This window comes from Lissotriton helveticus, chromosome 1_1 (assembly GCF_964261635.1).
Source record: "Lissotriton helveticus chromosome 1_1, aLisHel1.1, whole genome shotgun sequence".
NCBI lineage: Eukaryota > Metazoa > Chordata > Amphibia > Caudata > Salamandridae > Lissotriton > Lissotriton helveticus.
In genome coordinates, this window is record NC_136057.1 from 1,948,054,035 (window position 1) to 1,948,080,652 (window position 26,618).

Genomic DNA, 26,618 nt, shown 5'->3' on the forward strand with positions numbered 1-26,618 from the left:
CAGAGAAATTGCATGTGTAGTGCTGGTTGGCAGTGTATGCTACAAGATCTATGGCTGCACATAGTATGACATCTGTGTCCATCACAAATTATGGTGCTAGCCAAAATGTCAAGGACTTATGTGACGGGTGATGTGTATGCATATCATGTTTCATCACAGACAAGGGTGTGTGGACATGGGTGGGTCTATCAAACATACTCAATCCCATGAGTCATTGCGAAATATCTGAGGCAAATGAGATGGCAATTTCATAAATGGTCCGAGGACTGACAGTACTGTCTCACAATGTGATGTACCATGCTGGTGAGGTGTCAATAGACATGTATGTCACAGACACATGTTAAATTTTGAAGGAACTGTAACTGTGTGCTGTCAATTAGCTAGTAGTGTGAATCTGACTTGTTGGGTGCATATGTGAGTGTGTACTGTTAGCAACAATTTGGGATATATATATTAGAGACATATTCATGGTGCTGTGATATCTTTTCCCAGCTGTCTACAGGTGTGACATACTCTACATGGACCAGAAATTCCCTTTCTCTCATCACTCTTACCTGTTGTATTAGCTAAAAATTATTCAAATTGGAAACGGGTGTGGAGTTAACACAAAAATGGAGGGGGATGTGCATAGGTCTAGTTGGTGTTAGATCATATGTATGTATGTGATGACATGTCCACCAAAGTTGAGCCACCTTGTCTCCAGGGATACTCTTGTGTGAGACCAATGATATATACCTATGTTATACTTCTATTCAACGTTTAGATGTGTTGTGGCAGTAAACACATGACAAACTGTAAAAGAGGTTGTGACAACAGGGTTGACTGGGCACTTTCTTTGACACTAACTCCTTGGTTCTAGACATCTTTCTGGGAGATACCTGTAGCAGGCTCACATGAGTTCATATGGAAATGGGTTTCACAACAGTATAGTGGATTTTGCAGGTCCTTGTGTGAAATTGATAGGACTGCTTTAAGCGTGGCCAGGCTTGTTGGAGTCACATGGTCACTGAAGTTTGTGAAAACTGACAAAGTTTACAGGTTCAGATCAAACCCTGAAGCAATGTTTGAAGATAGAGTAGTGACAAGTTGTCTTTTTTAATTGTGGCAGACTGTGGTCCAGACTTCATTGTGTGCAGCTGTTACACACTCATGTTGTTTACATGCATGTGCTCCTGCTCAGGGTGTAATCATTTTAGCATTTCTAGTAGGTGGTGTCATACCTGCACATCTTTGAGGGCTATGTGTACAGAGCCTTTCCTCCTTTGTGTCTATGCTGTTGACTTTGAACTAACTCTTTTGTCATTTCAGACTCCACCCAGGCAAGCGGAGGAGACAGGGCCCAAGATGTTAGGGGAGCAGCTGTCCCAAGTGGGTCCATTTTGGAACACAGATACAGAAGGACCCAGTGGCAAAAAGGGGGAATGGAGTGACACCAAAGACCCAGACCCCATGACTTCATCCAGTAAATCATACTCCAGTGGCCCTTCCTTGGTGGTGGCAGACCCCACCTATTCTGGTGCAGTGCGATCAGTGTCCTGGGCCTGCACCCTTAAGATGGGAGTCGTCTCCTCAGCTGCAGGCACCTCAGCACCTGCCTCTGTGACCGCAGCTGCCCTTGGTGAGGAGACTTTGGACCTCCTTTAACAGATATCTGTTGGGTAGATTGCTCTGTTGAATGCCATACAGGGTCTGGGCAGCCAATGTACATAAATGGTTGCCAACCTGGGTGGCATTCACAGTGGTATGTGTGCGCTACAGGGATTGTTTCAGGCTCTCATCTCCTCATTATTGCCAGCATTACACCCACCCCAGCCTTCCATCCCACATCCTTCCTTTTCCCCTTTCCCATCCACAGACTATATTTTTCTGCCTGCCTCAAGCACACACACACCTGTGCATGCATGCATCCAAACAGACACATGCAGCACACAACCATCCATACCACCCACCATCACCCAAGGTATCACACCTACACCCACACACCCATCCACACCACCCACCATCAACCAAGATAACACACCTGTACCCACACAACCACCCGCACCACCCACCATCACCCAAGACACTACACCACCACTCACACACCTATCCACATACCCACCATCAGCCAGGATATAACACCTGCGCCCACATACCCATCCATGCCACCCACCATCACCAAAAACACCACACATGCACCCAAACACCCATACACACTACCCACCATTACCCAAGATATCACACCTTCATCCACATGCCTATCCATACCACCCACCATCAGTCAAGACACCACACCTGCAACCACACATCTATCCACACCACCCACCATCACCCAATACACCATACCTGCACACACACACCCATCCACACCATCCACCATCACCTAAGACACCATACCTGCACCCATATCACAGCCACATAGAGCATGCACTTCTACTCCCTCCACCTCTCAACCTTACCCCACCTCTGATTTTCCCACAGCCTCTACCCATGACCAATACTTCCTTTCCTTTGGACTTTGCGCTGTAGGACATCTCCCTCTCCCCTCAAACCAGGCCCACTTTTTCCATCCCCATCCCTTCCCCTTCCACCTCATGAACCACGCCTCCCAAAACCAAACCAAGAAGGCGGAGAAGAGGCAAGTCACACCACTGGCAGTGTTGAGTAGCAAAGTGGATACCTATCGGTCACTTGCTACCACCATCTAAGACACGGACTGGCCAAAGGCCTAACGTGTCAGCATGAGTTCTTGTTGCACATAATACATAAATATATTTTTTATATACACATCAGTCCTGCCACTGTTTCTGATCAGAATGTGTAGTTGTGATGGTCTTTATGATGTGTAATAACATTTTTGGCTCCTGCATGTTTTTTGCTGTGCCAATAGCAGAGATATGAGTGATCCAGTATAAGGCACTAGTGATGGTATACCACTGAAGATGGCCCAGTGTTCGATGGATGGACATGTGGGTTGACATGTACTAAGGTAGTCGTTCATATGATGAGTATGTCTACTCCTATTGGATATTGTCACCCTCTTTTGGCATGAAGCTCTCGATATGGTGTAGATTGCATATGTGGTAGATGTGTTCAAGTGACAATCTTGGATCAGCACACTTGGAGGTATATGTAGACCTAATGTTGATAGAGTATTGTTGTGCATATATGCACACATGTGGTTTAGCCTTTCACATTACTAATCTCCCTGTGTCACACACACAATATCTGCTGTGTTTGTTGAGCCTACTTACACTAACACAATTCCATAGCTTGCATGTCTGTTGGTAAAGATTGTATCCAGGCTTAGTTACACAATTGTTCCAATGGATAAGTCTTTTGAATGACAAAATATATTGTCTTTTTTTCTCTCTCCTTATTATGTGATGTACTGTTGTTTTAATTGTATTAAATGTATTAGATTTTGTAAGCATTTTTATAATGTTATATGAAAATTAAGATAGATAGCAATTGTAATTAGGCTTATGAATTGCTTGTGATAAAACATGGTTTCTAACAAATTAAAAAGACATTTTGTGATAATCTTTGGGCTTTATGATATCATTTTTGTGCTTATTACATGCGCTGTAATATTGTATTAATTTGAACTTGTGACTCTAATGTGAGTAGTGCTCTTTTGTACGTATGTGGAACAACCAAGGGATATTTTGCTTTTACTTGTCAGTAGTACCCTACTCCCTCGGTGCAGTATAAGGGGTCCCTTTCTGTTTCTCACATATGTTGGTAAAGAATAGACATCCATGATCCATGTGAGTGAACAAGACACAGCTAATGTGCACATGGGGATTAAGAGCCATGTGCATCGTTGACTGTCGGACCGGCCCTCAGGTTGTCAGGTACCTAAATGGTGTTGTGAGTGCCATCATGTTTGGGGATTCAGTTTTCGTAGTGTCCTAAAGGGTGACATTTCTTGCTTGCAAAATGTTGAGTACTGAGAATGGTAGGTACAGTTGAAGTTACCATCTAGCTAATGTACAAATATTTCTATATGTGTGGTATACACATATCTTGACATGGATCCCAGTGTCAGGTGTGACATCAGTGAGGCGACAACCAAAACTCGTCATGAGCACAAACAGTACAGAAAATCTCAGTATTACACACCCATCCACGTTTTTGCTGAGTTACAACTTCGCTTACCAAGATTTTACCTATCTGGCCTCCACATGTATGCATTTGAGCATGGAATATTTTGTACATACTCCGATTGTGACTTCCACACAGACATGTCCCATGTATATTTCTATTCACACAGTTACTTCTGTCATCACTGTGGTCCGACTCATGGCGAAGTTGTTGGGGACATCAGAAGGAATGTTGTAGATACCAGTTTGTGAACTGCTCTTCTCATAGACTTGGTCTACACCCACTGTCGACATGTCTTACATGCTTGTTGTCAGGGCTTTAAGTGGGCGGGTGCTGCCGGTGATCAGCACCAACAGTTCTAAAAAGCAGGTGCTGAGATAGGTCCCTATCGGGCTCTCCATTTTTGACCTCACGCTCAGGGTGAACAAAAAATCATTACAATGCAGCAGTACCACCCTTCACAGCCTTTGATGTATCTTCAAAGAGACCCATTGTAGTTCTTTCATAGTCTCATCAAGTCAGAACTAAAACATTGTTCATGTTATCTACAACAAAGCCGTAGTTAGTGCTTATTTATCATATGCAACTAACAACCATTGAAGAAGCCAATAATCCTGGCTTGTTGTAGGTGTAATGCTACTTGTATTATATATCTGGATGTAATGACATGTAATGACAGAAGCAGCAAAATACCAGTCGGACGTCACACTGTGCTAAGCACAGATCTTTTAGCTTATGGTTTTTAAGCCATACCCTTAAATACACAGACCACAGCCATTTGAGACACCTCCCCAGTTATTTTTATCCCACTTAAAGCCCTGCTTGTAGTGATTGTGATGCAGTCAATCAATTTAGTCTTGCTCATATATCAACATCCAAAATGGCGATTGCTTAGCATCACTTTTCGGGCATTAAAAATGTAAAGACCGCAAGCGGAAGTCTCGAAAGCGGCAGCTACAGCCTGTGAGTTACATTGGTGAATTTGTATGTCGCGGTCCAATGGTGGTGTTCGTGAATGCCGAAGACTGCCTACTTGGCATACATGTACTTCGCAGTGGGCTGAACTCTTCACTTGCCTACTGAAGCTGCTGCAATCTACACCTCCTCAACTTCAGCTGCTGTTTCCTGGCTCTGTGAGTAAATTTTTGCCCTTATTAAGCAGACGCGATAAAAAGTATAATAAGCAAAATTAAAAGGGATGGTGCCCCAGGGCCCAACGGTATACCCCAAAGAGGTTTTTAAACACGATCCAGCTTTCTGGAGTTCCCACCTCGAGAATTTATTTGCCAAAGTTGAGCTAACACATGGTTTAGCGTGAAACTTGGAGACAGATCAAGTGTCTCAAGAAAATGGAACACAAAAATGGGGCTTGAAGCAGGGCTGGGTACTGGTTCCTCACTTATTTAACTTATTTATATCAGACTTATTGGTAAAACTCTACAGAATCAACTCTCACTCTCCACATCTGGGTACCTTAGCCCTTTCACACCTTGCATACGCGGACAACATTGTTTTACTCTGCTTGACTAAGACGGGCCTTACTAGGCTAATATCCAGTCTTGTGGAATTCCTAACAGCAAAAAATCTAGAAATTAATATAGCAAAAACAAAAACGATGCTCATTAGCAAGCGGCTAACATTTGGCTGGAGGGTAAACCCTTGCAGAATATGTCAAGCTATAAATACCTAGGATTCTATATCAACAGTAAATTAAATTTTTGAGAGCAGAAAAATTACATGACTCAACGGGCTAGTGCATCGTTATACAGGGAATCCATCAAGGAATACCACCGCGATATCAATCTGGAAAAAAAGTCCTATTTTGCAAGAAGAATAGAGGCAGCGACTAACTCGTGTAAAGAAATCTTCCTGGTCGTGAAAGAATTTACCTCTTCTTCTTTGTGTATGCCGAAAAACTCTCACTCTGAAAGTTGGGTTTCGGAGCTAGCCGACTTTTTTGCCAATAAAATTATAACCATCCAGGCCTCCTTTTCATCTCAGGGCGCGGTGGTTGTTCAGGATGTGGAGACACCACCACTGATTCCTGCTGAGGAGATTCCGACTCTTTCACGTTTTCCTCCCCTCCCTTTACAAGCCTCTCTTGACCTTCTCATGAAACTTAAGTCCGGTTCCCCTTTGGATCCTTGTACGGCTAAATTTTGCGCCAAAATCGCTCAAGTCATTAACCCCTTAGTTAATACACTGCTTAACCTTTCCCTGAGCTCAGGGGTGGTTCCTCAGGCCTGGAAACAAGCCCTTATTTTGCCACTCCTGAAGAAGCCCAATTTGGACCCCTTGGCCCATGCCAACTATAGGCCTATCTCCCTTTTGCCGGCTTTTGCGAAGATTGCGGAGAAACACGCTCACCAAACCCTGTCTAACTTTCTGGAGACTAATAACATCCTGCACCTGTCACAGTCCGGCTTCCGGTCCAATATGAGTACCGAGACGGCCTTGCTGGAAGTCACGGAGTCCATTAAAGAAATCCTGGACTCTGGAGGCAAAGCAATGCTGGTAATGCTTGATTTGTCGGCGGCTTTTGACACCGTCCCCCACGGCCGTCTCCTTCTAAGACTTCGGGAGATTGGTCTGACGGGGACGGTGTACAGTTGGTTTGAGTCTTTTCTAGCGGACCGCCAACAAACGGTCTGGGTTCCACCTTTCTCTGCCGCGGTGCCGTCACTGGAGGTCAGAGTTCCCCAGGGCTCGATTTTGAGCCCAACTCTTTTTAACATCTATATGGCCCCTCTGGCGGCACTGGCAGAGTCACGTGGAGCCCGGATCGTGTCATATGCTGACGACACTCAGCTCCTCTTCGCATGTGACAGAAACTCGGACTTCGATGGGGAGAGCATCCGCGGGTGTCTTGAGGATGTATTCCAATGGTTTCAACCGAACAGCCTTAAGTGCAACTCCGATAAGTCGGAGGGGCTTTTCTTCTGGTGTCCTTCGGACCCGAATTGGAAGTCCTGGTGGCCGGAGGCCATGTTTCCCCCTTCTGCAGCCTCAGTAGTAGCCAAGAATCTGGGAATGCAGGTTGATGCGGATCTGTCATTGAAACCGCAGGTGCTCGGCCTAGTGGGTAAATGCTTTGGCCTCCTGAAAATGCTCAGGAAATTCCTGCCCCTTCTGTCTCTGGATCACAGAAGAATCACAGTGCAGGCACTGATTGGTTCCCGGTTGTATTATGCCAACGTGCTTTACCTTGGCCTCCCGGACTTCCTCCTAACGCGTCTCCAAATTGTTTAAAACTCTGCAGCGCGGGCCATCTTTGGACTCCATAGGAGATCGAGTGCGAGTGATCTTTTAAAAACTTTGCACTGGCTGCCTATCAGAAAGCACATCATCTTTAAAGCACTTAGTCTGGCTTTCAAGGCACTTCACGGTACTGGCGCCCAGTACATCAGTAAACGGTTGGAGTTCTATCAGCCTTTGAGGGCACTCAGGTCAGCTTCTCTCGCCCTGGCCACTGTTCCAACTATCAGGCGGGCCCGGAGTGGCGGCTGTTCTTTCCAACACTTGGCGACACTGCTGTGGAATGCCCTGCCTCTGTCTTTGAGGACTAATGTCAACCTTCTGGCATTTAGGAAGAACCTCAAATCTTGGCTATTTGTCCAGTAGTTTCTTCTCTGTCTGGCTCCTCTGCTCTGTACCGCTTTAGGTTTTTTCTAGCGCCGGGACACTCCTCGGAGTAGCTGAGCGCTATATAAAACAAATTTTAACATAACATAACAATGGCGAAAACACTTCCAACTTTAACATACGCCAGCGTAGCTCTGCAAGGAAAAAATGCAACTCTCCTGAATAATTTAATGTCTAGCATCTTTAAAACGGTCTTCCAGCTTCCTCAAATAATGTCTCCAGCACAACTGCATCTGGAGTTTGGCTTACTGAATGAGACAGTAAGCAGATCATACGCATCAATAAAAGTTTGGTACCACAAAAAAACAAAACTCGGCGTATCAAGACTAAACGAGGCTATGTGGCTAGAATTAAAGAAAGGAACTAATTAATCATACACACGCTTTTTGCACAACACACTAAAATCATCTTGCACTTTGGATCTCTGGAACAAGAACTTATCCTTTTCAATGTTTAAGTCAACAATTAACAAAGCCGCAAAACTCCACTTTCTTGTACTAGACAAAAGCATTTTCAGCCAGAGATCCCACTCCTGGACAGTACTCAACAACTACAGCAGCTTTCTTAGACTTAACATTCTCAGCCCACCTAAACAACAGCTAATGGACTTGCGCTTTGGAAAATATCCATCACTGGCTGACGCCATTAGGTGGAAAAGTATTGAATCAAAAATGTGTCGCCTGTGCGGATGCCCTAAAGAAGATCTTATCCATCTGGTATGCATCTGCAAGTAACTACACTCAGCATGAGTCACCTTATTAAGAAATGCATTTCTAGACAGAGGACTGAGAAAGTGCCGGATGGCTATTATTAAAGGGCTAGATCCATTGGATCCTCAGATGAATGGCAAACTAGTTAAGTTCATCCATACACATGACCAAGCAGTGAAGTCAACGTAGAAATGAGAGGGTCCACTCTCAGAAGGCTTGAGGCTGGCATTTAAAGCACCCAGCAAGTAGTCATGACCAGTCCCGACATAGAGACTTTAAACCTTACCTACAATGAACCCTTCACAGAAAATGAAGCCATTAACTTTGACATCTGATCATTTCTGGCTTACGATCCCTCGTCTTGCACAAAGCAGGAGCACATTTATTTTAGCATCTTTTGCACTGATTTTAGAGTGTTCTTATTGTTAACAGTAGATTTTAAAATTGTATTATATCTCACTGCTGACATACTAAATTGATGAATGATTTAAACAAAAAAAATGATTTTAATTATGGCTGTGACAAATATTAAAATGGTTAAGGTTTTAATTTACTAACCAATGAACTTTACCTTACATTACCATACCTAACCTTACCGTCTCTGTGAGCCATCATGACCCATTCAAAAGAGTTGAGTGCCCCAGCCTTCTATCTAGATGAGCTGGAGAAGCTGGCGGAAGAGGTCCGCCTCCCCCTTTTTGGCAGCTATATGGCTCACAAGATGAGAAGGCAAGTCCCTCACATACCTACTTCACTCTGTTATACTGCATTGCTTCCTAGTTCACAGGCTCGGATAGTGATTACGTGTCCAGTGTGTGATATGAGAGTTAAGAGTTTGAATTTTTTAGGTCCATACATTACAAATGTATGTCATGAATAGTGCAGCTATTTACTCTGTGTACTTCACAACATCATTGTGACATTTGTTTGGGCACAGACCATTCCGGTGCTTATGTACAATTGTTGGTGCATGGGCTAGTTCATAAAAATATTACACATTGGTGTCTATATTTTTTTCTGGTTTTGACACATCAGACCCAACTTCAAACATATATATGCTTGCACCTACACCTGCTAAAAAGTATATGCTAACAGACACCAAGCAGATATTTTCAACTTGTTTTCTCACCCAGCTGTCTGTATAGGGATTAGACTCATTAGGTAAACAACTTCCAAGCCCCCTTCATCCTCAGTTCACCAAGATTGAGCTCTGTCAGTTCATTCACAGCAGCCCCCCACAGAAGAAACTTCCTCCCAGAAACAGAAGATATCTCGCCAAAGCACCCCCAATCTACTGGAAATCCTTCAACACCATCTCCGAAGCAGAGATCATCAAAATGATTTCCCACTCCAAACCCTCATCACACTTTTCGGACCCCATTCCTGCCCAACTGGCTAAAAAGCTCAAACTCACTCTAGCCCCGCTTTGGACCAAGATTATATATAGCTCCCTGAGAACCGGAGTCATGCCTCAAAATCGGTCAAGTCTCGCCATTACAAAAAAAACAGGCTCTGACAGAGACGATCTCAATAAGTTCAGACCTGTCTCCAATCTCCCATTCCTAGCTAAAATCCTGGAAAGATGTGTTCTCCTTCAACCTACTCAACACTTGGACAGCATCAACCTTCTAGACCCTCACCAGTCGGGCTTCAGAAAAGGATGCAGCACAGAGACAACGATCCTGAATGTCATAGATGACGTACACAAATCACTCGACATGGGCCGATACTGTCTACTAATACTCCTGGACCTATTGGCAGCCTTTGACACGGTTGACCACAAACTACTCATTAAGGTACTCCAAGAAAGGGTCAGAGTGGAAGGGGTGGTACTACCGTGGTTCACCTACTTTCTACAACACCGCACCCAAAGAATACAAATTAAAAACTTCACTCTGACCTACTCCCCATCAGCAGGGGTGTCCCGCAAGGGTCAGTTCTCTCCCCTCAACTATTCAACATCTATATGGAACCCATCACCACCTTACTCAAAAAATCCAACAACCCCTTCCACCTATATGCAGACGACACTCAGATCTGTCTAGAAACCTCCTACTTTGATGACATTCAGAGACTAAATGACACTCGATAAGTAAAGTTCAACACTGGCTATCCCTTGGCTGAAACTCAACCAAGACAAGACAGAAATCCTCCTCATTTCCACAAAGGAACAGAACCCCCAAATTACAGAATGGCTAAAATCTATTGATGCTCTCAGCTGCAATTTCACCCTGGCCGATTCCGTAAAATCGCTGGGAATCACGCTAGACCTAAAATTGGACATGGCCTAACACATCAAGAACACAGCAAAGAGCGCCTGCTTCAACCTAAAATTACTCAATAAAATAAAACCCTTCATCCCTCCCAATGATCACGAGCAAGCTACTCAATCCCTGGTGCGGTCTAGACTGGATTATGGGAATGCAACACTCACAGGAACAGCAAAATCTCACTCAGCTCCCCTCATATCAACTCTCAATGCAGCAAGCAAGAATGGTCACAAGAGTGAAAAAATATGTACACATCACACCTGCCCTCAGAGAGCTAAAATGACTCCTAATCGAAATGCGTGCCAACTTCAGAACTGCCTGTCTCATACACAAAGCTGTGCACATGGGGAAACCTGCATACCTAGCCTCCAAACTCAAGAAGGCCGGTCGGACAAGAAACCTCAGGAGTACTAGCACACTACTTCTCATTCCTCTGAAAACTCGCAAACAGAACACCTTATCTCGATCCTCCTCAGGAAATGCGCCCGGAATCTGGAACTCCATCCCAGTCCATATCAGGACCACCCCCTCCTTTTTAAAATTCAAAAGGCAGCTCAAAGACCACTTCCTCAACCGTTCTCTCCCAAATAGATAGCTGCTGCCCAATCGAAGACTCTGACCCACTGCAGCACACAGCCACTCGGACATTAAAACTCCTACCTCACCCAACCCCGACTCGTTCCACAGCCTCCCCCTCCTCGAATGGACATTGTCAAGAGTCATTCTATAGATTACTGTTATATTGTGTGGTTTCTTTGTTATTAATGTTGTAAAGTACTCCAATACCTATGACTCAACTTGAATCAAGGCTTGTATTACTACTATATTGTGTGATCTCTTTGCTACCAATGTTGTGAAGCGCTCCGATACCTTCGGGTCTGGCCAGCTCTATATAAAACTCTCAAATAAATGAATACATGATTAAAATCTCCACACCCTTTTCCCCTTTAAACTCAACATCCCACTCCTATTTTGTTTTTAAACAACCTTTATTGACATTTTCATGGGGAATAAAGAAACAGATGTATATCAGCATATCAGATACACCCTTCCACAGTTTGAGAAATTGTGGAATATGTAGAGCATCCACCCTAGTATCGTACCCCGACTCTGTACACTTTGTGGAGTGGAGCTAAAGCTCCACACAGTAACTATGCTCAAGGAAGCTTGAACCCTTGCGGCTACTACAACATCAAGTGAACAAAAACACCCCACCAACTGTCCCAACTCCTTCCACCCCATTGCTTAGTCCAGAGAATACACCAGTATTGGAAAAGCAACAGAAGTAAACAAAGCAGCCGACTACTCACCCAGACGGGGCCAGGGAGAGAATGGAAGGAGAAGACAACCTCACGTGCCTGGCTCAGTAGAAGCAGGGAAACACAGATAGACTGGGGGGTGTATAAAGGGAGGTTCATGGTAAAGCCAAGGATTACTATGGTTCAACTCCACGCGCTGGAGGCGGGGAAGCAGCCTCCTAGTGGGACTCCTCGTAACACAAATCCTCTTATAAAGGATCCCAGGCCAGGCCACATCCAATGGGCACTGCCTTCGCTTGGCTTCCCATAAATCCACCCACCGCACCAACTTCACTTTCATTTGGAAAGCATGGACACCTGGTGCTTTTCTAATTAAACTTAACCTGCTGCTTCATCAGAATTAAGGGAAGCTCAACAAATTTAGTAGTAACCATATGCTTAACAGGTCAAGGGAACAACCTAAGAAGGCATGTTGTGGAGGTAGGTGGTACATTTTGTTCAGAAACCTCATTGATGAGCACCATCACCTCCGTCCAAAAGTCCACCAGATGGTGACAGCTCCACACCATATGAAACATGTCCGCACCTCCTAACCTGCATCTGGGGCAACCAGAGGCAGCCCCTGGATAGTACTTATTTATCCTTTGAGGGGAAATATATATTCTGTGAATATATTAATAATGTATCAATTTAAATTGAGCATTACGAGATTCCCAGGAAGTGCCAGCCAGTATTCTCATCCAGTCAGCCTCAGATAGAGGGATGCCAACATCATTCGCCCACACATCCCGTAGACTATGGAGAGGTGCGTACATGTCCGCTCGCAGTGCAAGATATAGCACCTGGAACAGGCACAAAGGATCTGGAAACGCCACATCGTCTAGGTTCGGCCTGCTCACATTACCTCGAAGGTCAGCAACCTTCTGCCAATAGTCTGGCTTCATAAAGATCCCCAACAGTCTCCACTCCAAGGGCCACCCACTTGCCCAACCTACGCATAGCATTTCCCTGGAGGAATTGGACCAACCAGCAGAGGGGGAGCCCTCTACAAGTAGCATACCCAGCAATGCCATGCCACTGGCTGCGGATACCAGGCTCTGCCCTAAGTGTCCTGGGCTCGAGAACTAGGTGTGACAGCTATGGTATTGTGGGTGCCTCTTTCCTCTGATGTGCCACCCTGTACTGTATCAGAAATCCATATATTAACCCATTGCAACTGAGCACCACAATAGTACACTTCAAACTAGGGAGCCGTCAGCTCCCATCGGAAACTGGTCTTTATCATTTCAAAAGGCCCATACAGTGCGTATCCAATCCCCAGATGAGATCAGTGAGCTACGATTGCAACTCCTGAAATTTACTCCTGGGGAAATAATGGGGAGGGTAGTGAAGTAGTACAGCAGCTTTTGGAAACTCTCTAATGTTGGCGATCGCCACCTGCCCTCCCACGGATATATAGGGAGCATTTTACAGAATTGTATTCCTCCCTGGAGCACTGCCAATGCCTGGCGCAAGTTTCCCTCTAGCAGGGCAGTTTCTGTCCTTTAGAGCTGCAACCCCAAATTCCGAAAAGTGGTGGTCTCCCATTGAACCCCATTTAGGGAGATGGCCCCTTAGGCCCTGGTTACAAGAGGAGCACACTAGTCTTCTGGCAGTTAACGTGCAAGCCTTAGATAGTCCCAAAGTTATCCAGAAGACGAGAAGCCCCGGGAATATCAACCTGATCATCCTGAAGGAAAAACAGCATGTCATCTGCATAAAGTGCAATATGATGATCAACCCCCCAGAGAGCAAAACATTCATAGAAGGTGAACTCCCAGGCCCTGCAGGCCTAGGACTACACTGCAATGGCAAACAGCAAGGGGGATAAGGGACAGCAGTGCTGCGTACCCCGGCTCCACATCATAGGCCGCCCACCATTTTAACCCTGGCCGCAGGGTCTGCATACTAGAGCCTGTTCTAGGCAATTACACTTGCACCAAAGACCCATCTTCTGCATCACTGCATACAAATAATCCCAGCCTAAGTTAGCAAAAGCCTTTTCAATATCAAAGGACATCACTGCTGCCTTCTCATTTATATCCAAGGATGCAAGCAGCAGCACCGTCACCCGCCTGATGTTCATCACTGTGTTCTACTCTGGTATAAAGTGTTACTGATCTATATGGATAAGGTGACACATATGGGGCAGCACTCACATGGCTGGAACACTGTTCAGGATCTGATGGTTGACGTTTAATATCGATAGGGGTCGGCAAGCCTGCCTTAAGTAGGGCAATTCTTATCCTTCATAGTGGGTGGCAAAACAAGGGTAGCCCTCGCCCTCATGTAGACTTCCACCAGACAGGGCGACATTTGTGCAACATAGGTGGCATACATATTTTCCGGGAGCCCATCCGATCCCAACACCTTATCACGTGCCATGGACTTGACTACAGCTACGATCTCTGCTAGTGGTATGCCCGCGCCCAATGCTTCAGCAACACCCAATAAAAGGGACAGCAACAGCAGAGGCTTCTAGAACAGGCATAAGGGCAGGGAGGCCTCAGGTGGCCGGTGAAAATACAAAGTAGTATATTATGTGTGGCACAGCCCTTTAATAGTAGCCAGATCGCAGGGCCCCAGCTTCATCTGCCAACTCCAATAGCTGTGACCCCCTGTAGTGGGATTCACCAACCACACCAATAACACACCAGCCTTGTCCCATTCCACATGGGCTCTAATCATGTATGCTCTATAATAAAAGCAACGGAGTTTCCCCTTGAGGGTTGCCAGTTTTTCCTTGACTATGAGCAGAGCATCATGTACTGAGCGGTCAGTGTATCTACAGCGCTCGCACAACCAAAGCGCAAGCTCCTGCACCGTATCTCACTCTGTAAAGCCCGCTGAACTCCCCCCACATGGGTGATACAGTGTCCTAGAATCACCATCTTAAAAGCCTCCCTTCATACCAAAATAGAGTCAGTAGACCTTCCGTACACTGCAAAGTAATGGCGTATTTCCTACTCCACAGTCTTGCAAAATGCCTGGTCCTCCAGATTCTCACACTTAAGCCTACAGCTGGGAATTTCAAGGGCAAGTAGATGCCCAAGCAACAGTATTAAGAAGTGGTTTGTGATTGGGCAGAGTCCAAGCTAAATACTCCTAGTGCACTATTTGTGTATGGACTGTTGTGGTGCAAAGAAACATGTCAACTCTGAAATGTAGGTCATGAAGATGAGCATGAAAGGAGTAGTCATCCACTAAACTCCAATGGCAGATACAGTTGGGGAACCTTTTGGCAGTCCACAGGTGCCGGGAGTCCCATAAGGGCGGGTGCAACCAATCTAAAGCAGGATCAGCTATACAATTAAAGTCCATACCAATAATTATGGGGGCCATCATATATGGAGCCAGGAAAAGGGGAACTGCATAAAAACAAATCTGGGCAGGACTTTGTGGGGAGCATAGATGTTGACGAGCATAAGGTGCTTACCACCCAGACTGCCACTAAGCACCAGTTAGCGACCCTCCTTATACACCTTTTCCTCCAGAATTTGAAACTGTATCCCTGATTCAACCCAAATAAAGTCCACCCTAGCAAATGCTGAATAAGTTGTGTAAGCTAAGTGACCCTGCCAGCGCTTTTGCAATGCCAGCCCCTCCGACTCTTTAAAATGTGTTTCCTGCAGAAGGGCAATGAGGACCCCCTGTCTCTTCAGGTATGCCTGCATCTTGAAGAACATGGAAATACAGTTAGACCCCTTAACATTCCAAGACATTACTTTATATGCGGTGGGTGTACCTGTGAAGTGAGAGCAACAGCGTGTGAGTGCACCAGCGTGAAGCACACCCAGGCATAAGTCAACCCTATAAACACCGCCCCCCCCCAAAAAAAGCAAGCGCCCACTCCACAGTGCATGCAGGAAGCTGTCTGGACTCAAGCAACAACCTTTAGTACGGTAACAGTCCCCCATCCCAACAAAAACAAATTAGAATATTAGAAATGAAACAGACGTGCCACCACCAGATATGGTGGAGAACCCTGTTGGGGGTGGGGAACAGCACCCTATGAGCTCTTTCCAATGCAAAGAAGGGGGAGGGACAATCTGGACCTATTTCAGTCACTGTACGGATATTGCTCCTTCGTGCTCTGTCCTCTGTATTGTCCTCTCTGTATTCTAGAGTATGCAGCCGCTCCATCACATCTGCCATTTGAGTTGTGAGGCCCCTCCACCGCGGGCTGCATGTCACTGACATTGCGCTCCATAGTCGCTATGCATTCGCCAGTTTTCACTGGTCGTGCTGGAGGATTCTAAGGTCAGCCATCACAGCACCCATCTTGGACTCCAGAGCCTCCGTGGTGTCTTTGATAGCTGCTGTTATAGCATCCAGTATGGTAGGGGACTCATGAGCAGTGCTGGAGGGGCCTCGTCAGTGTCACTAGTGTGAACAAGATGTCTGCCAAGTATTCCCCTCTGCCCCTTCAATTTTGTCAGTTGCATCCCACTGCCAGGCCGTGTCCACCACCAGGCCACTCAGGATGGGCAGGGAGGCAGCACACCACCTCATGGCAATCAGTGGTGTCAGAGTGGCCTCCTCACACGGGGCAATATGCACTCAGGGGCCCATTGAGCACCCTGGTGCCTCCAGGAGAACCTCTCCCCCTGTCTTTTATTTGCAATGGGAGCCCCTTGCGTTGGGTACAATGTACTGAAGAGCCATAAGCAGCTGGGCTCACTGACCACCTCACCCAGTCCTTCAGAACCATGGGCACTGTTGGAGTGCTGCACGGACAGCAAGTTGGCAGCCACTGAGCCAGATGTCGTGGCCCTTGATGACTCTGCACTGCATCTCCCCAGGTGGTCAGGCTCTGATTAGGGCCACACCCATCCCAGGCCGCACCACAACAGCTACAACAGCAATAGAGGGCCCCAGCTCCGGGCAGCACCAGGAAGCAGCAGCTAGATCCAGGGGGTGGCGCCTACACAGGCCCATGTTGTGTTCACATGAGTGTAGCTCCAGTTGACAAACCGTCAAACCCTCACCCGATCGCTACCATCTGATGGTTGCGCTTCGTTCACAACTGCCAGGCTGTGGAAGGCACACCTGGTTGTCTCGGGCCCCAACCAATGCAAGAAGGTTCGAACTGGGCCCCACTTGCTCTTCTTAGGGGCCGGCAGGACATTTATTTAATCAGATGAGACTGTATGGCGGCAAAGCCTTGGTAGCTCGCCGGCTCTGCAGCTCACTCCATCGGCTCCAAGCAAGGCCCCCAACATCTCACTCCTACAACATAAAACCCTTCTAATACTTAAAAAAGTTATAATATTTACAAATGAAGTTAAATATTTTAGAAATGAAAAATGTGCAAAATAAATAACACACAACTCTAATTACATACATCAAAAAACATAATAAAATAACCATAGAAACAAAGCAAAAACAGCATGCCTTACCATGGCAGCAACATTCCATGGATGGCCGATCTCCGCCACCATCATAATATGCAGACACCGCCTGCAGACACCGCCACCATATTATGCCCCTTTTCCGCCCGGTCAAACGAGTTGACCGACGGATATGCGGCGGACGGTCTTTCTGTCCACCACGGATCCCCCAGTCATACTAATATGGCGGGGGGTCAATCAGGCATGGATGGCGGCATGGATGGCGGGCAGGTGGCCCCCGCCGGGCCAGCGGTGGCTACTGCCGGCCCGGCAGGGGCGATCCGCACGCCATCATAATAGACGCCTATATTCTTACTTTTGATATTTATTTCCATGATATTTTCATATCAGGATATTCTTCACACAATATTTCAGTTTCACAGTATATTTTTATTCAATATTTTGTCCAAACACTGAACCAAGAACTGAATGGTAAACACACAATTCCAAAAGATTCTTCTTGCACTGCTTCCAGTAGTACAACTGACTAGCTTGTCAGGGCGTAGAGAAGATGCAATTAGCTCTAATGTGAGAAAGAGAAATGGCTTTCCTAGTCACAGTAAAATAAACACAGCTAGACTTGGGGTCTGCAGAGGGCTCGTCACACCTCTGGACCCTGGTGGCACTGCACTTGCTGCACGGTTGATAGCTACGCCTCTGTAGCTTTCCCTAAGCAAAACGTGTTACATTTTCAATATAGAAAAACAAAAATGTAACCTGGTTTGGAGTTTGTAACCACAATGACATCAAAGGATCTTCTCTAAAAACTAACTAAACTATTAGAACATAAATAGAAAACGACCGAAATATTGAAAATTAAGCATTACTGTTTTGATTTTAATTGTCACAGACTATACTCACCTTGCTTGATACATTTGGGGTACAGCAGTATTCCTCGGTTGCATTTTATTCTGAATGGTGGTGATTCTTTATCTTGAATGTAGTCCCTTGATAGGCACACAAAGTCAATGTATTGATCGTGCTCCATATATAATTTTTTGTCGGCCGTCCATCGAAGTATTATGTTGTTTTTTGCCATTTCCTCAGGACTTGCCGTGCATGGTTCTGTCAAACCAATGACACACAATGTACATTGTTATTCATCCGTCTAATCAAATGGATATTCACTTATTTCCTGGGACATTGAGAATTTGTAGTGAAATCGAAGCTTCCGTTTGTGCTCCCTAATGTTATATGGCTTCCCTTTTGATCCATATGGCATGGAGATCATTAGCCCTTGTCAGAGATAGCAGTTGCTATCCCTAACTTGCTCTTTGTTAATCCTGAAAACTTTCCTTGCTACTCCTGGTCTCAGGATTAATACATTATCAGGTACAGACAGTGAAACAGGGCTCCACCAGCTCATTTACCATTTGTAGTTTTCACACTGAGTCTTTCCACTGGCATTAATTTCAGATTTTGGGGAGTCTACTGGCAGGGAAGGAAATCAAATTTGGGACGTAATGGGGAATTAAAGGGTTGTGTAATGTGGTGCGGAGACAAATAATTGAGTGCAAAATATTGAGTTGCACACATTGTAGTGTAGTTCCTATAGTCCCAATAGGCTCTGCGCATTGGAATAATGTCTTCAGTAGTGTAGACGTAGGACTGAGGTTATCTAGGTCTCTACTGATTATATTAGACTTAAGTTTTTTGCCAGCTAGCTCAGAGTTCACTAGAAACTTTCTCGAATAAGCGAGGAGGAGTTTAACCTCCCTGGATAGACAAGAAGGGATTTAGTTTCTGACAACCATAAAACATGACAACTTTGCTCTCCCTGAATAAGAGTGTATCTCTAGAGTCGTGTGAAAACAAAAGACAGCTATTTCACTCAGTCAATAAGTGCGTACTTAGTTTCACCAGATTGCAGAGAAAAGAGAGACGGGCGTTTTCAATAAAAGGTGTTATTTATTGAGCAGTCTCCTTCCTCATACAAGAGAAATGAATTGCTACTATTGCAATACTTAAAGTTAAGTCAAGTGCATATAGTAAAAGCAGGATTATAAAATAATACTGTAAAAGCATTGATATGGTTTCTTGGCCATATGATACTTTAAAATGGATAAAATAGATACATACATTTATACATTTACTAATCGTACTCAACTGGTGCTTCTAACTACGCCTACCCCGGTGTACCTGACCTAAGCCTAATACGTGGGAAGGAGTAAGTAAGTAGCAGTTTAAGTTAAGTTTGTTTTGCCAAGAATATGACTCAAGAATTCTCTGTAAGGGTTTAGTCAGTTCAGTACCTGGGTATTAGAAGGCAGGAGGGTTGGTATCTCTCTCTCTCAGGACTCGATATCCCAGTCACCCGCAAGGGTGGGCTGGAAACGCCGGAGGCAGGATTTCTCGGCAGGAGAAAAGACAGCGTCTTTCTCAGCGCGTCAAAAGGGAGGGACAGCGTCCGGGGGCTCTCGCATCAGCTGGGCTCTCGGGCAAGTAGTAGCTGCTCCAGATTCATCACCACCGTGTCTTTGCTTAAGGCAACGTTGGTATATTTATACCTGAAAGGTGCCGGGTTTGACGTAAGGCTGGACATAAGACGTCAATAAAGATGTCACTAAGAACTGGTCGTTCTTACAGTGCTTTACAGGAGTTCTCGGACGAAATCAAAACAAAGCAGCGGGGATTTCCCAGGTTGCTGGAGGCTTGGATTTGTTTAAGAACTCGGTGTGCTTTCTAGGGGGCTGGAGGAGTAGGCTTGCTTAATGTGACAGCATGCGCTACGACTGAATTATGAATAGGGTTTCTATGCCGTTGTAGGGATATTATTGATTTATAACCGGACAAGGGCAAAGAATAGAAATATCGATTCAGGATCCTAGATAAACACACTACACCCACTCCACGAATTCATGTCCATAATTACTAAAACTAAGCAATAGTAAACATATCTAACGGTGCATGTGTATACCGATCCACCCCAAAATACATATTTTTGCATTTGAAATGGCGTATGCGAAATACATGAAAAATGAGTATAGGTACAGTACGTATTTCAAGCAGAGTAATCATTATGCATATATATCAGCGGAATGATTTTGCGAAATTACACATGAAGTGGCTCTTAATACAGAAAAAAAAGTGCGAGACCATTTCATCACATATAAATACAGATATTTGTAAATATGCTAGAGGCTGAGGTAATGTATTGTCTCTAGAGTTCCTAAAAATAGAAGCTCTGTTCTCTAAGAATAGTTCTACTTTAAGCAGAGTACAATGTGCCAAAAAAAAAAGGTAAATATTTTCGATTCCCGGGGAAAAAATAATTTCGTTTTCAGGGGAAGAAGAAAAAACAGTTCCAAATATTTTCAGTAGCTTTTGTTTATCAAAGCCGAAGGCCGAATTCAGAGTTCATGGAACGCTGTGTGCTCGTTTGCTTTAAAGTTATTCTTTCTGTTCGGGGGAGAACATCATTTCAGACAGACTTTCAAAAAAACAGTTTACCGCTTCAGGTGAAAGTTCGACCAAGTTGGAAAATGTCGCTACCATGCAGTCTTGAGCATGATTGCTTTCATCGAAGTATTGATCAGCATTGCTTACAGAAGGTCGTACCTGGTTGATGCTTCTCTCATCCTGTACTTCACTACCCTTTAATCGCAGGGGTGAAGTTTCCACGAATGCCGTCATCAGGATAGGTAACCGCTGGGGACAACACGATGCATGAGCCGTTACAGTACTTAGCAAAGTATCTGTATCCAATGGTACTTCTGATAGTAGTGTGAGACAGGTGTCCAACACGCATTCTTCTCCGCACAGCATACCTCTTAACACAGGTAAGATACAATTCTGCCAGATGGGTCTGAATGAAAGAAACCAGGTCATATTCAGATCTCTTAGCCGGGCTAATCCAAGGACTTTAGTTATGCGGTGCCGATAGCTTATAGCTAGGATCGTTTCTTCCATTGTCGCTGGAGTCTTGTCTGTGACATGGCTTGCCATAGCGAAGCAGGAGGATCAAAAATAAAATGCCTGCTACGAGTCCCAACAGGAGTGGAAGGCCGCCAAAGATCGAATGGACAAAATTAGGAAAAATGCCCAGGACTGCTTTGAAGGGTGTCAACAGTCCCGAAAAAATTGTCTTAAATACATGCGGGATACCATTCGTATCAGACATGTTCAAGATTTGGCTTAGCATTTCCGAGAAATGTAAGGGGAAATTTGTTGATAATAATGTATGTATCTCTGCCGTTGTCCTTGCAACTTGGAGATCATACGTTTCTTTCGATGACGTCAAGGGCACAGGCGTCTGTAGAAGAACAGACTTTATTCTGCTTAAAGTATCAATTCGAATAGAAGAGATATTCACAATGGGCCAAATTTTTCCCTCCCTGTCTGGAGTGTCGTTCGGATACAATACTTGCATACAGCAAATGACCATGGACGAAACGCTTACGAGATAAGCTTTTCCTGGCACCAAGCCACAACATCTGTGGTCCACTATTAGAATGTAGCTCCCGTTAGAAAGCCGTCTAAAGAATGGCTCTATTTGAGTTGCAGGTGTGCAAAGCTGGTGGCATGAAAGGTTATTTGAAGTCCCCTCACAGGCCCCATGTAGATTTATACCCTGACACAGAAGTATACCACTTAGTGATCTTTTACAATTATTACCACTAAGAAATACACTCTGTCCTTTTTCACTATAACATGTGTGTGTAAGGTAATTTCCATGATGACTTAATGTATCCTTTACCCAACCTTTCATACTGGCCTGCCTGTATATACTCTTGGCAGTATTGAAATTGGAAAGTCGTTATCGGAATAGTTATGATTCCGTGTATTATCCATTCAATGACAGGTCGTTCTGACATTGTCAATCGTAATCTTTCGAGTTTTTCAATGCTCAGAATTGTATATTCTGCTCCTTTTTGAGCCAAGCTGATTTGTGTATCAGTAAGGTTAAAGATAGAGAATAATGACGTTGTGTTGATTAAACGCCAGGGCACGTAGCCTGAACGCAGATTTTGTAACGTCCAGCCAAGCTGTACAATAGAACGTAATTGAGACTGACCGTGTTGCAACATCAGTAAGTCCTGTTCTATTATATCAATAGCAGATGATACAATACTGTCCAGTGAATATATTCTGGAAGACAGAGTCATTAACCCATTGTCCACAACAGAAAGTGATTTTTCCAAATTGATACGGTCAATTTCCCGTATTTTTTCTGCTGTTTCAATTTGAGTTTCTTTCCAAGCTTCGTTGTATGCCGCATATATAGAGGCCGCAATGAAACGTTTTTGACGCTGTTTGCGTGGTCCCTGTATGAAATCACACAAGTCAGCACCTTCTTTAAGTAAAGTCAAGTGTTGCTTAATTTCTGCCAGTGTGGATGTCTGTAGCCATTCGAGGCAGAGTTTTCCTACACTGTATGTTGTTACTATCCCTGGATGTTGTCTCTGGGAGTATCTAGGGTCTGGCCTGGTCAATTTGAACCCCTGTATTTTGTTCAGGAATCTATCTTGACAGTTATTTGTGTCTGTGGGCCAGATCAACCATTTTTTCCAATCAGGATGTGTTCTGTTTTGGTTAAAAATATGGGATACGTCTATTTCAACATCTGTAGTGCTATTACTGTCAGGTATTGGCTTTGGAATGGACGGTTTATTCAAGTCTTTAATTTTGGCTAGGCCAAGACAGGTTGTCTGTTGAATTGTGTCATTCAAGAATATAATTTGTTTTGGGATCATGCAGGCTCTAAATAATGATTCTATACCTTGGATCTGCCAATCTCTGGTACCCCAGAGGGTTTTCGTTTCAATATTATTTTTCCAAAAATCAAAACCAAATGTATTCATTTTTTCAAAAAAAAATTCTGAATAGATTCATTTTGTGTTTGTCAGCATGGTTTTCATTCCTGTCTTATTTAACAGTTTGAAATAAAACGTTTCTGCATCACTTGTGTTAAACCCTGAGAAGTATGGGAATTTATTATAAAATGGTTTTGAACTGTCTTTTGGTGGAGTTGCACAATGTTCCCATTGATTATAATTAAAAACATTTCTAGGTTGAGGAGATTTCTGCAAATAATGGTTAGCATAGTGATTGTAACAGTACATCTGTTCATAATTTGATGAACCCTGTAAATAATCATGTTCTGTAAATTTTGCTGACATAACTAAGTCTGACATCATATCATTAATACTTTCAAAGTCCCAATCATCAGAGAATGTGCTCGGTTTTACAAAGTCACTTAATGAAACCTTGAATTGATGTGGATACTTCAAGAGCTCGACCGGACCATATATTTCGTAATCAGTTTTGTCCCAAGCTACCCCACCGGGTATCGGATTGGCTGTGAAATTTACTGATGATAGTTCTCTTTTCTCGATGTGTGAAGACTTGTGTGGCTTTAGGACCAAGTTGATGTTCTGGCTTGCTGTGTCCATTGTAATATATTTTCTCTCAATGAAGTGTCCCAAGCATAGTACCATGATGAGCCAAAGCAGGAGGAAAAGTACACCTAGCACCACCCAAAATTCAATCCAGGGAGAAATCAGATAGGTTTCTTTGAGATGATGAAAGAGTTCTTTTGCTTTGTCTTTAAAAGTCTTTGTTGTTGTTGGCTGTTCCTCAGGTTCGCTTGGATCCTCAGAGAAGTCATCGAAATTGATGAAGTAGCCTGATGCAGTTCTGTCAATTGTTGGAATTGCTTCTGGGTTTTTATTTGCTTTTGGAATTTTCTTCGTTTCATTAGCATAGTCTGTGGCTACATCGTTGTAGACAGGTGTTTCTTGACGAACTGTTGCAATTGGGGTTTTAAGAGGCATATGTTCCATGGCTTTGTTGCATAGTCCTTGTTGTTTCACTGTAGGTTTATCAAATGTGATTAGTCTCTCAGTTTGAACCTCTTGTATTGTAGCAAACTTTGGTGTTCTGCTATTTCTTGGGAGTCCACTTGGCCTACTACTTATTATTGGCCACATGATTGTGGTTTAACCAGGTCGATGGATACAACTCGGTTCTCCTTTTTACCAGCAAGAGGCGGTAGTACAACTGATCTTGTTCCGTTGACAGCTAAGACAGGTACTGCTTTTCTGTAGGAAGGCCCAAATTCCTTCTTCACCGCGATTTTCTCTCTGACCAGATCCCCAATCTTTGGAATCCAGACAGGCCTTGCTGGGACAGGTGGTTTCTCTTCAGTGGCTGTTGGCTGTTGTTTCAACTTTATGTTGCTCAGGTCTTTTCTTGTTTCATTTAAGTCCTGTAAAATAGCCAAACGATCTTTGATATCAAAGTATTTTCTTTCTACCACTGAAGTCTGACTATCGAGGTCCTGGATATGCATTCTAGTCCCGAACAATAGTTTGTACGGACTGAAACCTTTTAGAGAATTTCTTGGCAGATTGTTAAGACTACGTTGGACACTTGTTAAATGTTTGTCTCGCCCATCCCCCGAACCTAATACCTTTGCCGTTATAGATTGCTATATGTCTCGGTTTTTTCTTTCCACCATCCCGTTTCCCTCAGGAAGGAAGTGATAAGATTACCGCAATGCAATGCCCATGCTGGTCATGGTCTCCCCATAAGCTCGAGAGCTAAAAGCAGGACCCTGGTCAGAATGTAGCATGCCAATTGCGTATATGCCGATATAGACTCGCGAATCTTTTATAACAGTTCTGGCGTCAGCCGAGAGCTGGGGCCTACATTTTAAGTGAAACTAGTCTCTATATGTTAATATGACGCATTATTCCTACTGGGTTTTGCATATAGATGGCCGGTTCTAGCCAGCTACACACCACATCCAGACATCGAAAAAATGTCAATACCAGAACTTTTAGTCCACCTAAAAGTACTAATTAAAATACATAGACAATTAGTCCAATATGTAATGCGGACTTCAACAGTCCAACCAGCTGTTAACATTCCACAGCAGACCCCTCATCAGGGGAAAACAAACAAAATTACACCACAGAACATACAGTCATGTCTGGGTAAAGTACCCATAAAATGGGAACACATTCCATTCTGGTTAGCACAAAAAATGACTCAAATAGAGGCAGTATTTCCGGATACTACCCCTGTTGAGAAACACAGAATTCTGACTATCTGTCTTCCAATGGGGATCGCACCACATGTGGAGGATTGTGACACTTGGGACACACTCTTTGCTTCCATTTACACAAAAACACATGGTGTTCCGTCCATGGTGGTAATACCAGATGTGCTAAAACAGATTCAAAATGAATAAGGTCCAGAACCTGCTTTAACTCTGGGTATGAAATTACTGAAAGACTTCAAGCAGGTCTCAGCTTTATTGTTATCCAACATAAAAGGAGAAGCAGCATCTGTGGGGATCCTCCAGAAATTGAAAGAAACAGATATAGTAGAACAACCATTTCAACTTGCCAGAATCATAGAAAAATCCTATGAAGAACTAGGAAGAGATAGTTTGGGTGGGAAACCAGTAAAACCCCAACTAACTGAAAATCCTGAAAAAATATTTATTAAAAATAATCTAAACACTCCAAAAAAGAGCTGGGATGGAAATAAACAATCCACTCCCAAAGAAAAAAGATTCCAGTACAGAGGAAGGTCTCCTCGGCAGAGAGAAAGATCTCCGGACCAAGGACACAAGTCTGCCCAGAGGGAGCCCTCTGAGAAAAGATACAACCTTAGAAATACGGATAATTTGTGAGGTGCAAGTTTCAATCACCCCCTGGTATTCAAGTTGATCTAAGATCTCCCTGACCTGTTTTTTTTAGCTTCTTGCTTAATTGGGTACTGCCTCTGTGCAGTTGGTTGACTTTTTATCTGAATTTTGTGAGGAGGAGAGTCCTCATCCCATCCAACATGATTTTTATATAATGCAGGAGCTTGGGCTACTGCCCACTTTCTTGCAAATATATATTTTTTATGAATTGGAATTTGATTTGAGAAGTCAGGCATAATCATTTCTTCGCCATGAGGGCACTCCCTGACAAACTCTGGTGGCCAGTCTTTTTCAGCTAAAAGGATGTCATAGCCTTTTGAAAGGTTATCCCAAAATAGACCCCTTATTTTCCTAGTCTTATCTCCCTCTATACGTAATGTTATTTTGTATATTTTATGAGGTTTGCTAACTCTGGTATCTGCAGTTTCCACCTGAATGTATTAATTCGTGTCCACTGTCTCCAGATGATTCATCAGGATCTTGCGAGCTATGCTCACTTCTGCTGCGCTGTCTAGCATTGTCTGAGCCCACTCTCCGTTTTTCAGCTGTGTCCTCAGGATCCTCGG

At 44.1% G+C, this 26,618-nt stretch overlaps 1 protein-coding gene across 4 annotated transcripts in view; it reads right to left on the bottom strand.

Moving 5' to 3' along the window:
- LOC144755198 (coagulation factor XIII B chain-like) overlaps positions 1-26,618 on the bottom strand; it is a 603,405-nt gene that overhangs the window by 279,257 nt on the left and 297,530 nt on the right. For 3 of the 4 annotated variants that reach the window (XM_078643896.1, XM_078643888.1, XM_078643878.1), the window contains one exon: positions 18,258-18,461. The exons of the other annotated variant lie outside the window; for it this stretch is intronic. In XM_078643896.1, coding sequence (XP_078500022.1) covers positions 18,258-18,461 — 204 coding nt within the window. The remainder of the gene's footprint in view (positions 1-18,257; positions 18,462-26,618) is intronic. 4 annotated transcript variants of the gene reach the window in all.